At 36.1% G+C, this 14,248-nt stretch overlaps 1 protein-coding gene across 2 annotated transcripts in view; it reads right to left on the bottom strand.

Moving 5' to 3' along the window:
- LOC140142889 (uncharacterized) overlaps positions 1 to 14,248 on the bottom strand; it is a 61,945-nt gene that overhangs the window by 822 nt on the left and 46,875 nt on the right. The window contains exons 4-5 of one of the 2 annotated variants that reach the window (XM_072164909.1): positions 11,202 to 11,357; positions 72 to 560 (exon numbers count right to left, since the gene is read on the bottom strand). In XM_072164909.1, the coding sequence (XP_072021010.1) occupies positions 448 to 560; positions 11,202 to 11,357 (269 nt within the window). In that variant the 3' untranslated portion in view covers positions 72 to 447. Of the gene's footprint in view, positions 1 to 71; positions 561 to 11,201; positions 11,358 to 14,248 lie in introns of those variants that run through there. The other variant, XM_072164910.1, reaches the window with a different exon arrangement.

The following is a 14,248-nucleotide window of genomic DNA, read 5'->3' as shown; positions in this document are numbered from 1 at the left end:
AGAGAGAGAGAGAGAGAGAGAGAGAGAGAGAGAGAGAGAGAGAGAGAGAGAGGAGAGAGAGAGAGAGAGAGAGAGGAAGGGAGAGAGGGGGAGAGACAGGAGAGAGGAGGATGGGGAGAGGGAGAGGGAGAGGAGAGAGAAGGCGCGTGTGCTATATGATAGTACACCCAGTGCGCACATGTTAGTATTTCGACATTGAATCAACGTTGATGCAACGTCGAAGTTTCAACATAACCTGATTTCAACCTGATATCAACCTAGAGGTTAGTTGAAATCAGGTTGAAATATCAACGTTGATACAACGTTGAAATTTCAACCTGATTTCAACCAACTTTCAATGCAAAAATTCAATGCAAAAAAAAAAAGGAGGTTGATGTCTGGTTGGAGTCCATTTGCAAAAACAACGTGATTTCAAGCTGATTTCGACGTCACAATTTTAACGTGATTTCACTGATACGTGATTTCAGCTGGGCACGCTGAGGCGCAGAGCGAGCATAAAGTTTCCGTGTAAATGCAGCCGCCAGAATTTTCTTTTGGTTTTGGTTCGACTTTGGAGATAACTTTGGTTAAAATATTGATGATCAGTGGGTGGTGGTGATAGTGCGGAAGAGAGAGAGAGAGAGAGAGAGAGAGAGAGAGAGAGAGAGAGGGAGAGAGAGGGAGAGAGAGAGAGAGGAGAGAGAGAGAGAGGGAGAGAGAGAGAGAGAGAGAGAGACCGTATAAATAATACTAACTAATTGAATACATGAATACAAAACCAAGTCCATGGGAAGTGATTTTGAGAGAAAAACCTGTGTATCATTTTAATTCCTTAAGTTAGATTTACCTGGTCAATATGGTAAGTTTTACGTGCAAATGAGTGGATTAAGGCATGGGATCATTAAAGTAGCGTTCTCCGAAAAGTTTTTCGATAAATTCATTAATTTCTCAAAAAGTAAAAATCTCAGTTTAATAAATAACGGTTAAAGTGAAAGCCATTATTGGGGGCCTAATTATCGTATCATTATAATAGGTCTGGCACCAATGCAAGCATTTGTTTCGGTGTCCCAAATTCATAGTAAAATATGCTGACGCTATTTTTTACAAATCGCCTGGAATTGCATATTTAGGTTTCAGCGATTGCTGAAAAAAGACGGGTATATTTCTGAAAAGCGTTTCCGCTTGGAATGTAGATGCCTATTGTGGAGCTTAATGTCCGTGATTTTAATTTATAAGCTCTTTCATTGACAATTTGCAACGTCTTTTGCACACCATGCGGGTCGCCTGCTTGAATCCCGATATTTTAAAAATCATGGGTTTTTTAAACCAAACAACCAGCAAAAAGAGTTCTCTAAACTGCCCTCTAACCGCAGATAACATTAGATCGACTGTGCTATCGGTAGAATTAAACGAGAACCAAAAGTGTTCGCCAAAGTCATGTAAATATGGGACTATCGCGGAATATGGCGTTTTAGTAAAAAGTTGCATTTTGCCAGTGATTATTCTGTTCTTGCTATGAAGAACATTATGAACTTACCTCAAACGTAGAACATAGTTGGCAAATATATTCCGGTTCGACTATGACTTATTCCAGATCCTTGATCTTTGCTATTGGCAAACTTATGAGCATATTTGTATTTTGTAAAATGGCGAAAATATTTCAAAACTGACTACTCCACCAGCCATACTTTAAACGTGTCATGCTGTCCTTTCCGATTTTGACAGAATGCCGTAAGCGTATTGAAATTCAGATTCTGTCCTATTGATTTGAAACAATTGATTCGAACCAACGTCCTTGATTCTACTGTAATGTGTTCAGAAGTTTATGGATCTTGATCAATTGTGCAACAGCTGTGCTCAGTTTCTCGTATAATAAGCGTCTCTTTGTTATTTACATTAGATAAATGATTGGGAAATAAAGAGAGTTTATTATCGTGGTTCTATATGTTTTTTGGTTTAGTTTATCACTATGCACAGCTCCAAGATATATAAATATATAGTGCGTTTTATTTTTTTAAATTCATCCCATTATTTTGGCTTCAAATGGACATAAACCATTTTTTACAGTTATTACTGATATTATTTCTTGACTTTTGGTAAACCGAAATAATAAACTATAAAACCATTAACTTATGGAATATATTTCCTATAAGGCGCGTGAAAGTCGATTCCGGGATTATCGTCCCCCTCCCGCGTCACTTTTTGGAAACCAAAAATACCCGCGTCAAATTTTCAAAAATGCCAAAATAATTCATTATTTCCAAAGTATCAGTGTTTTCACCAGTTTTAGCAATTGGAAACATATATTTTTGTTTGTAAAACATATATTCATAACTTGGAAGCAAAACCAGGCTCTTTTCTAACTTTCGTAGTCCTTACCCATATAAAAACATGTTTATAAATCACATGTATGAGTTTGGTTTTAAATCAACACGCATTTTATAGGTCAATAATGAAATCTGATGAAATAGTGAAAAATGAAAAAGTCACCTCACCAACCTGGAAAAAGGACGATAAACTCGGAATTGACTTTCATGGGCCTACTGTCATGTTGGTGCAAAGTAGAGCATTTGAGATTGTTCATCAGGTGGTAAAAGTTGTTCCTGAGAGCATCTTAAGTCCCGCTGCCTTCAAATTTCAAGCCGTAACAGTATCAGAAATGTTGAATGATACCAGGCAGCTGTTAATTGCCTAACCCACCCCTCCCCCATAAACCCCGGGCCATAAACACAACGCATGTCCCTCGCATCCACACACCTCGCTCTGCTTTCACTTTGCAATGGAGCTTATAACTCCCCATTAAGAACTCAGGAAATCATTTTGTATTCTTACATGTCAAAACTAAGCATAAGCCTGTCATTATCTTGCTATTCGGGGGAGCACTTCAATTATATGAGATCTACTAATGACGCCTACTAATTTCAAAAGACTATTCGGCAACATAATCAGTGATAAATATAATAAAAGTTGTAAATGAAACAATAAAAGCGTCTGAATCAGGATGACGATAGATCCAATGGGAAACAAGTGTGTGTGTGTGGGGGGGGGGGTGGATGACAAACCATGTGATCTGGGTGATAGCGAAAGGGGGGGTCTTAATTCAGTGATCCCAGCGAAAGTATAAAGTATAAAACAAATTTAAATTGTATATAAAATGCCTAAAAGTGAAGGATAAATCATTAAAATTGTCATTAGATATTTTAAAACGTTTTGGCAAGAACCGCGAGGAAAGCAGCAGTATTGATAAAGTTTAAGCCCCGTTCAAATGCTGAGCCCTGTCCTATATTTTGTTAATCTTTTAAATCGGTTATCTCCTCTTGGGATTGTTCTTCATTGCCAATGCCATGATTGCTTTTTATAGTCTGGTACAACAGTACTGTTATAATATGTTTGACATATTTTGGATTTTAGTATATTTTGATGTTTTTCATAGTGCAATAGTATTTTGGTCAAATTAATATTTGCGTGCAATATGATGCTTTTCTGATCTAATACTTTTTTTCCCTATAGATGCAATTTTTGATGTATTTTAAAATTTCTTAAAGTGTTTAATATTTTTAATATTTATTATGTATGTTCAAATAAGTAATTTTACATGTAATTTGGCCGTTTGGCCACGATATGTGAAAAATAAAATACCGAATATAATAATAATATCTGATTTCTCTACATACTATGTAGAGAAATTACAGATTCATGTAAAATAACTTATTTTGTCTTTAATACAGGGCTTAATGTTTGCACATCGAAACTAACAAAGGTGCTGGGCAAGGTGCTAAAATCTAAATTTTGCTGATTCATGGATTTCTACATTCTCCGGATGAAATTACTGAACAGGCTTTTTACAGCCCTACATAGGCCTACTACGCATCAGTCTCCTTCGCCATCCTAGAAAATAACGCCACTGAGCTATTATGGAAGTCCCCCCGGACAAGACAAATTTCTATACCATTTAAAGCTCGAGGTACTTGCCCACTGAAGCATGATTAATAGCTGCTAGTATTGCATAATATTGTAAAGCGTTTTCTATCGGAAAAAATATAGTCTGGTCAGTACTAAAAGCGCAGAGTGATTTAAAAATATTACTATAGTCTGGTCAGTACTAAAAGCGCAGAGTGATTTTATTTATTGCATTTTTAATTAAAAGAACCACTTTTTAGGCAAGTTACACAGCTGAACTTGTGATAGTATTGAGAAACAACAATATCATGGTATAAACAAGAATATGTTCCTTTGGTAAAAATTTCTATTGTCTCTACCCTTAAACTGTATAAAGTATGACGATTAGCATTCGAGGGACTTTGTAGGGTTCATTTTAAATTTTGGACTTGGCTGGTTTTTTTAAATCATATACAATGACAACAACGTTGGAATGAGATTACCACTAGTAAGATAATACAAAATAAAGCACACATGCATGTATAATGTTGATAAGCATTCTGCCATGTAATATAAACCACACACATTCCTTTATTAAACCCATTTTTTTCAACGGTCACTCTCCAGCAATGAATGTGTTACAAGTGGACTTTTATACATACTGGATTTCAATCAATGTGTTACAAGACTCAAATCACGGAATTGGGCGGTTCTTTCATACATGCTATTTCTGACATGCTCAAAAGACACAGATGATGAATTTGAGTTGTTCTTTCATACATATGACAGGCCTATGTATAGCAACTTGACAATTTCCCATGCTTAACTCAATTTGGCCAACGTATGGACTTGGGTGGGTTTTGTATTCTTATATTCAATTATTATCATAATATGGATAACTGCAGTCGGTAAAAGAATCGACTGAATATTCAATTAAAAATAATTATTGGTGGCTTACATCATTAAAATATTGAGAATCAGCGGCTGCGGAAGCATTAAAATTTAGGGGCCCAAACATAATTTTGTTCTGTTTTTTCAGACTGTCTTAGTGGCTCAAAATGGGGGCTAAATTTGCTTTTTGATGGGCCAGTGCGCGCGAGTAAATTCATAAAATGAAGATTCACATGGCAATTATTGCTTTATCTTTTATCCTATTATAACCTTGGAAAAATTTAGAGGTGACGTATCCCCCATCCACATGCTTCCGCGCCTATGTTGAGAATCACTCCCTTTGATTGATTAAGGGCTGGGGTATGAACGTTTGGACAGTATTTATTTTGGGACATTAGAGCACATCAGAAATATCGAATTGCATTTTGAATACGAAGAATGTCATTCTGATATCAAATAATTTTGATTTTTTGAAATTCGCAATTTAATACACATTTTATGGCAAATCATTAAAAATTGATATTTTGATATTTAAGAGACCTTGTGTATAAAAATCAAAGATGTGGTGGCAGACTTCAAAAAATCGATTTTCTTTATACATTGCACATGGTTAGACATTGAGTCAACATGTATAAATGTGGTTAAAATTTTACCTCTTCATCTATGGTTACCATGGTAACGGCCAAAATATGAATTGACCCAATATTCACTATTTTTACCCTTTTCACAACTGGAAAAATGCTTAAATATTAGGTCATATTTCTGTATGAAGAACGTGAATTAAAATAATATTCTCCCATACAATAAAGTATCCATCCTTGTCCTTTCCAAAAATGAAGTAAACATAACAATTAATTATTTCAATATGGTAGATACCATTTTGTAAAATAGGGGTGTTTTTCATTAATTTAATTATGAAAAAATGATCTTTTTAAAAATGACGTAACCTCCAAAGTGGTGCTTTTTTAAATTATTTTTTGCAGGGTAGGTAGATAAGGTACTAAAAAAAGTTCTGGTAATTGTTGTACTGGAAAGCAGTGTTGCCAGAAACTTTGAACTTTTTTAGATTGTTGACATTATAAGGTAGTGTGGAAAAATAGGGATTTTGAGCATTTACTTTCACTGAAAATCCTGATTAGGGTTGATAATGTACCAAAAGAAATTGGCATCAATACACCGTAAAGTGAGACACGATTTGATAATATTTTAATGACAGTGTTGCCAGAAAAACGTCTCTCAGTGGAGCTGTTGCCCATCTTGTTATTACCTATCATACAGCTATGCTGAAAAACGGCCAAATAGACCAGGTTCAAAATAAGCTAGGTCCCACACATGAAAGGAGAAACTGAGGAACAAGAATGTATAAGGTAAAAATTCTGTATCCTGAAAACTTTCCTGTGAGGGCGCTTTTTTTCAAAATGGCTGCCAAAATCCAATGAAAAACAATTATGCTCTTAAAATAGGCGGATAAAAGATAGAATTTTTTAGATTAAATAAATGGATTTGTATTTATGAAAGTAATGTATAAATAAGTCAGTATATTAATAAGAAGGTACCAGGAGGTCACAGTTGGGGACGCTTTTCAAAATGGCCGCCAAAATTTAAAAAAAAAACATTATGCGGTTACCATAGTCAATTATGACGTATAATTGACCATATTTTGGTTTAAGTATTGATGACAGTAATGTAACGCTAAATTAAGATTTCAATAGGAAGGTACCAGGAGGTCACAGTTGAGGTCGCTTTTCAAAATGGCTGCCAAATCCAATGAAAAGCTTATATATATATATAGTACATCGTCATAATTGATCTGAATTTGGATAATATTTATCAAAGTACAGTATAATCAGCCACAAAGCATTGTAAAACAAAAATATTTGAAACATTGAAACAGTTGTCTTTGATGTAATCGTTGTCTTCCATCATTGTCACCTCTAAGTAAGCGTTTTGAGGGTGCAAAAGAACGAGTCACCAAGTCAAGATGACCACTAAAATGGCCACAGGAATAATTTATTGTCCCTATATGTTCACGAAGGGCAACATATTAACTAAATATACTGCGCCAAGAAAGTATCCTTACCCAGGGGGGGGGGGGGGCCCCCAACTTTGGAAGCGACGGTATGTGCCTGTCAAAAGGCCCTCTTTTGAAGTTGACTATACCCGATGACCCCTTTTTTTGAAAAAGTCATACCCGATGACCCCCGTTTTTTAAAAGTCATACCCGATGACCCGCCTTTTTTTAGTTGCGGCTACCCAGTGACTCCCTTTTGTGGTTGCGGCTACCCAATGGTCCCCTTTTTTCTAGAAGAACATCATCACAATGTAACAAAATAATGTCAACACTTTCAAATTATGCTCCATTTTTTCACAATTTTGCCGAAACTTTCAAAATTTTGCTCCATTTTTTCCAAAAATTTCTACCCGATGACCCATTTTTTGAAATCTTATACTCAATGACCCCCTTTTTTTCAAAATATTATACCCAATGATCTCCTTTTTTATTTTGTTTGTACCCAATGACCCCTTTTTGAAATAACGCTTTGTTACCGATAGGCCCATACTTCTAAGTTGAGTGTCCCCCCCCCCCCCCGGATCCTTACACTTGGAAAAATAAGCACAATTTCAAAACTTAACCATTATTGGGGTAAAATTATGTAATCCTGCACATTATGACACTACATTGAATCAAATGTGACCTCAAGAAGAAAAGTTACAAGCAATTGAATAGACGAAGGTCCAGTTTTAAAAGTGACAAATTGGCCTATACGATGTGCAAAAGATTCCAACAAGCGCAACAAAGAGACTACACAGTTTCTTCAATGAAGCTTTATTTAAAGCAATATTTATTTCAGTTTTTATTTGTCAGCTCTTTTGTTTCAGTTTTCTTTTGTTCCTTTTATTTTGAATCAAAGGCACACACAAATTAGCCATTACCACTCTCAAACCAGATGTCTAGTCCGTGTTGTTTTGAACAGGCCAGTGTGTCACTTTTAAAACTGGATTTTCGTCTAATCAAATGCTTGTAAGTAACTTAGCTTCTTGAAGTTACAGCAGAGGCAACTGGCATTGCATGTGCCGTTGACCCGATGGCTTTAGTCAGGACATTTACACCTACCAGTCATGTATATATGAGGATTTCGCTTTTCAAAAACATTTTTTGCCAGTAGGCCTATATGCACGACAGTTGATCATTGTTGCATTTTTCTTTGACATAAAGCATCAAGTATGTTGAGAGAAAAACAAGAGGTATTACAATAATGACATCCAAAGTTATCGCCAGGTAATCACAGTTGTTTTGTGATTTCAACAGTTTCTTTACCAACATCGAGAACAAAACAGTCTATTGGTGTCAAAGAAGGAAAAGGTTTTAGCAAACTCAAAGTGCAGCTATCTTCTTTTCAGAGAATGCAACGTTTTCACAAAAGAAGATATACATGACCTATATGCCGCTTTGATTTCAGATAGGCTAGATAATGTATGTATGTAATAATTGTCTTAATGTAGTGATATCGATGTGAGTGATCTTGAAGATAAACACACAATAAAAGAATTCAGTGAAACCAAGAAGAGTATGAAGTAAATATCCTGCCCTTTGTCAATACATAGGGACAATTCTCTGGTGGTCATTTTGGAGATTTGGTGATCATATTAGCCATCTTGACTCGCTATATAGCACTCTGTAGCTCGTTATATATCACAATGAAACACTTGCTTAGAGGAGACAATGATCAAAGACAACTATTGAATGATTCATCAAAGACAACTATACATTCTTTTATCAAAGACAACTTTCTTTCTTAACACTTTTATCTGTGGCTTTGTGGCTGATATCATGCCGCTCTTTTTGGTGGCCATTTTGAAAGGCGACCTCAACGATGACCCCCGCTATCTTCCTATTATTACATTGACTTAATTTTACTGTACTGGGATCAATATTAATTCAAGATCTGGTCAATTATACCTCTTTTTAAGTGACTATTATTTTTAAGTTTAATGGTGTACTATGTTGGTCCGACCTTTTGAAAAGTGCCCTCAGCTGTGACCTCCTGGCACCTTCCTATTAATATCTTGACGTAGATTTACATTACTGCTATCAATGCTTAACCAAAATCTGGTCAATCATAGAGTGGCGTAGCACACCAGTTATCATATGGGAGGGGGCACGAACCAATATGGGTGGCAGTCCGTTTTTTGGCAACTTTCCTATGGGATTTTTAAAATTCAGATCGATTGGGGGCCATGTAACCCCATGCCCCTATGACGTTACGCCACTGCAATCATACCTCATAAGTGACTATTTTAACCATATATAGGCTTTTCATTGGATTTTGGCGGCCATTTTGAAAAGCGTTCCCAACTGTGACCTGTTGGTACCATTCTATTAATACCTTGACTTAGTTATACATTACTTTCATCAATACAAATCCGAAATCTAGTCACTTTTATCTTTTATGCGACCTTTTTAAACGTATAGTAGCTTTTCATTGGATTTTGGCAGCCATTGTGAATAAAGCGCCCTCACAGGAAGTTCTCATGATACATGGTTTTTATTTTTACCTCATAAATTCTTGTTGCTCATGAAAAACTGGTCCAGAAAAGCTATGTGAGAATGTTTCCTTTCATGTGTGGTAACATTTTTAACCTGGTCTAACTCTTATTTTATGGAAAAATACCTATCTTTATGGCAACACTGTTTGCCTATATTAAAATTACCAAAACTTTTTTTTATTTATTTGGGTACAGTACTATCTAGTCCAGCCACACTGAAAAATATAACATATAAAAAGCACCACTTTGGGAGTTACAGCTCATTGAATATTGCTATATTTCAGAAAGTCAAAAATTTAGAAAAACACCCCTATTTGAAACAATGGAATATCCCAAGTAGGACAGACTGTTTGTTAAAACAACTGTATTTTCAGAAAGCTTAGATGTTGCCAATTATGTTGTAGAAGTCACAAGGTAAACTTTATAAATATGATGATTTATATTTAAAGTGTATGAAGGTGGGATGAAAAGCCGACGATCAATTGAAAATTTTGACCTTTCGTATTGGAGATATGGATTTTTTTCCCAAAACACCAAAAAAGTTAGGTCTTATTGGGAAAAAATCCATATCTTCAATATGTAAGGTCAAAATTTTCAATTGACCGTCGGCTATTCTTCCCAGCTACATAAACTTTAAGAATATATCATTAGATTTATACAATTTACTTCGAGGACTGTTATAAATCAAACATTTGAAAAATATCAAATTTTTATAATTTGTCATAAAATTTGTATTATATTGTGATTTTCAAAAATGAAAATTATTTTTATCAGAAAGACATGCTTCGTATTCAGAACGCAATTCGATAGGTCTGAGGTGCTCTCATGTCCCACAAAAAAAATACTGTCGAAACGCAATAAACGCTCGTTCTAGATCCCTTAAAAAGATTGAAAATTGAAATCATTTATCCCTCACTGCAGGGATTGGAGAGTCCCTGCTCAATGCAGTCGGCAAAATATTGAAAAAATGCATCTTGTTGAATATTACTTCTGCTTTTGACATTTGCCAATTTATGTTTAACACAATTTATAGGCCTACCATATTGGACAAACTTGCCGTCTGCGAAAGGTTTCATAGAATGCTCATTTCACAATTTTTCAGCTTTTGAAACTAAAATTTTACACATTAATATTTCCATAATGGTCCACCAAATCGCTTCAATTGTGTCTTCATTTTGCAAAAGTGTCTTATTTCTCAGGGGACATTTTTTACATTTGATTATTTTCTTCTAAAATGCCCCCCCTGACTGCTCTAGATCCGCCACTGCTCCAAAAACACACACATTGTTAAAATGTCTTCAAAATAATATTATAAAAATACAACTTGTGTAATGTTTTGGACCCCTTCAGAGTAAAAAGTAATAATAAGGGTCAGCAAAATGCTTAAAGAAAACACTGCACCGTTTATACGTCACTTATTCAATATTACACATGCATGTGATGTGTTTAGTTACCACTCGATCGGTGACCTCGGAATAAACTGGAGATCTCCGGATTTAATACAGAAGTTAAATTTTAGGCTTAGCCTATCAAGTGGTTGTTTAGTATGTCATTGGGCATTATATCACAATCATGCCAAAAGTAGAAATTCTACGAAAATGAGGTCGTCGCTGCGGACCAAATCACACATTATGGCTTTAATAGCGATATATATTTTAAACGGCATTTTTACACTCACATGTTTTGTACATCCTACCTGTTTGGTACATTGGCGTATTCAGTGGAGGCTGGAAATAGGCGTATAAGAAGGAAAAACAACTTTCAAGAGCGCAAAATTTGACGGAAATTGTAAAAATGGGCTAAAAAGTACAAAAAGGCACACAGACCTTACTAAAGAGGGCAGCCAGCATCCCATGGGAGTCAAAAAGGGGGGCAAGGGACAAGACTACTGGGGTGGAACTTACACGGTATTTCGTTTTCTGTAGCACCATCTCTGATTTTAAATTTTCCAAAGGCGATCTCCCCATGCAAGCCGTAGGCATCATTGTCGCATTCTGTAATGTTGAGCTCCAACTCGCTGTCACCTGTCAACTCAATTTGGAGGTATGAGCCGTACAATGCTGCAATTATTGAAAACATAATATGAAAATCTGGGTTTAAGCTACATTCTCTTTTTCAAAATCTGTAAATTTGATGCAGGTTACCACCGTCAAAAAATTTTTTTTTTAAATGAATATGGTAGGAAGAAAATTCGCAGTTCTCTTTTTTTCAGAATCTATTCATTTGAATCTAAGATATGACGATCTAAAAATTCAAGGAAGATACCAATGTAAAAGTTGCAGTTTGTTCCATTGCGTGCCCTATTGATTTGCACACAATGCGTTCGCGAACAAGAGAACCAGCGCCGTGCTTCCATTGATTAACACTTTAAAACTAGCATCGTGCTTTCATTGATTAGAAGACAAAAGTGCAACTTTTGATTTAATAAATAATAAATAATAATAATAATACACAGATTTAGAGAGCGCTTTTTAAATGTTGTTACAAAGCGCTATGGAAAAGGAAAAAATGCAAGAGGGAGGAAACATTAGGTGAAAAGGTGAGTTTTTAGGTTCTTTTTGAAAGTTTGGACATTGGGAGAGTCACGAATGTGGGAAGGCAAGCCATTCCATAGAACAGGGGCAATGATGGAAAATGCTCTGTCACCAGCCAACTTGTGGGATCTTGGAATGGAAAGACAAGTGGCAGCAGTAGAGCGCAAAGAGTACCCAGAATGACGGGTGTGAAGGATGGAGGACAGGTATTCAGGTGTAGATGAAGCAAGAACCTTATAAACATGGACGAGAGTGCGGAACTGGACACGTTTAGCAACTGGAAGCCAGTGCAGACTATGAAGCAAAGGAGAAGTATGCGTATATTTTGGTTCTCTGAAAATGAGTCTGGCGCACTTGTTCTGGAGAAGCTGTAGGCGGGTGAGGTTTTTCTGGGAGATGCCATTAAGCAAGGAGGAGCAGTAATCAATCTTAGACAGGACAAGAGTCCTAACCGCATTGGTACACGCATCAAAGCTGAGGAATCGCCTAATCCTCCAAATATTGCCAATCTGCCAGTTCAAAGTTTTGGACAAATGTGCAACATAACTGGACATCTTCATGTCATGGTCAAAAATGACCCCTAACTTCTTTATGGATGAAGATACAGAGATCTCCAACCCATCCAAATAAAGGGTGAGATGCTTGAGATTAATGTAGTGATAATCAGAAGAGGCAGCAAAAAACTCAGTCTTCGCCATATTGAGCTTGAGCTTGTTACTGGTGAGCGTTTCTTTATGAAGTCTTAAAATGGCTAAAGAGTACAGGTATTAGCTGTTTGTTTTAAATTTGACACATTTTTCTTTATTTAGGATATACAGGGGTGAACACAGCTGGTACCTTAATTTTTTGGCTTACTGTATACCATCCTACGCCATACGTAAATTCGCCCAGCCACATTTCCCTAATATGAAATTTAAAAAAAAAGTGAAATTGGTTTTTGCAGAGGTGGGCCAGACCTCGAACCCACGCCGCAGCTAGCCGCTATCATGGCTACAGTACAGCGTGTCTCAAAAATATTGTGCAAGTAAAAAACACCCTCTTTGGCAATTAGACAATACTGTTGTGACATGATGCTTACATCGACGTCAAGCGCGTAGTCTTAGGTCTCAAATGCTGTTTGTTCTGTTCAATTTGCTTGTTTTAATCTCGAGATATGTTTAGTTAACGACGAAAGGGTAAAGTCATGTAAATCAGTGATAGCATCAAGTTTATCAAGAGTTCCTTCGTGAAATCAAAATACTGCATCAATTACACAATACTATTTTTTTTATCATTGTTTTTACTGTTTTATCATGATGCAGGAATAATGATTCTCTTTTTCCACTCAAAACAGATTAAAAGATAAATAAATATTTCACATTCTGTGTAAAATCAAATACATGTGCATGTTAATGCTTTTATCATGGTAAATACTGTTCTCTTAGTCAAAGACAAACAAATATTGCAAATATTACAAATAATGAACGCGGAGAGAATTAGACAAAATAACGCGGATATTGATGCGTCTAATGTACGAGCCCCAAGTGGTGGTTGGGGGTGGTTGGGGGAGGTGCATTAGACGCATCAACATCATCTATTATTGATTTACATGTACAGCTCTCTCCCCTAGTAGAAGTGGCACAATTGTGATATTACCCTTTCGTTGTTCAATCTCGAAATTGAAACAAGCAAATTGGACAGAACAAACAACATTTGAGAGCTAACCATCATGCAGTTAATGTTAACTACATGTATGCACTCAACACAGGGGCACTCACAATAGGCAATTGAACCCTACTGGTAGCGCTGTGTTGTAGCTATACGGGATGAACTAGTTAGCATCATATATCAAAAAGTATACAAGCTATGATTTTAGTACTTGCTCTATGTTTCAATTACTTATTCTTTACCAAATATCTGAATCTTCAACCCGGTACAAGCTTTAATAACGGGGGAACATACATTTTATTAAAAAGAAATCCTACCATCTATCCAAACTCGCCGTGTTATTCCAATGCACATTTTGCTTTAGCGGGCAGCCCTTTTTTGGTCGTATTTGGAAGATTGGTGTCATAAAACCGTCATAGGTACAAATTTAGTACTTTCTGTCAATCAATTATGGCTTATTCTCTACATGTCAATCTTTAAATAATTGGCATAGTCCCTATAATAACGGTGGTCCGCCTTGATGAGTTAATAACTGCAAACCAGTGAAAAACACCCCAAAACTCGGTCAGTGGAGCTCCGCTCGTACATGTCAATAGCGTCATTATCGATTGGATAAGTCGTCCGTAGCGGACACTTCGGTCGCTCATTGGATCAATATCATCAGGTGGTAATAAGTTGGCATTGGACAATAGATTACTATAATAATGGTTTAGTACTGCATATATCGGTTTAATCTTCAATAAGCGGGTTTATGGCTGGAAAGGTCACGG

The sequence above is a fragment of the Amphiura filiformis genome, chromosome 20, assembly GCF_039555335.1.
Source record: "Amphiura filiformis chromosome 20, Afil_fr2py, whole genome shotgun sequence".
In the NCBI taxonomy this organism is placed as follows: domain Eukaryota; kingdom Metazoa; phylum Echinodermata; class Ophiuroidea; order Amphilepidida; family Amphiuridae; genus Amphiura; species Amphiura filiformis.
This window is presented reverse-complemented; position numbering and strand designations above follow the sequence as displayed.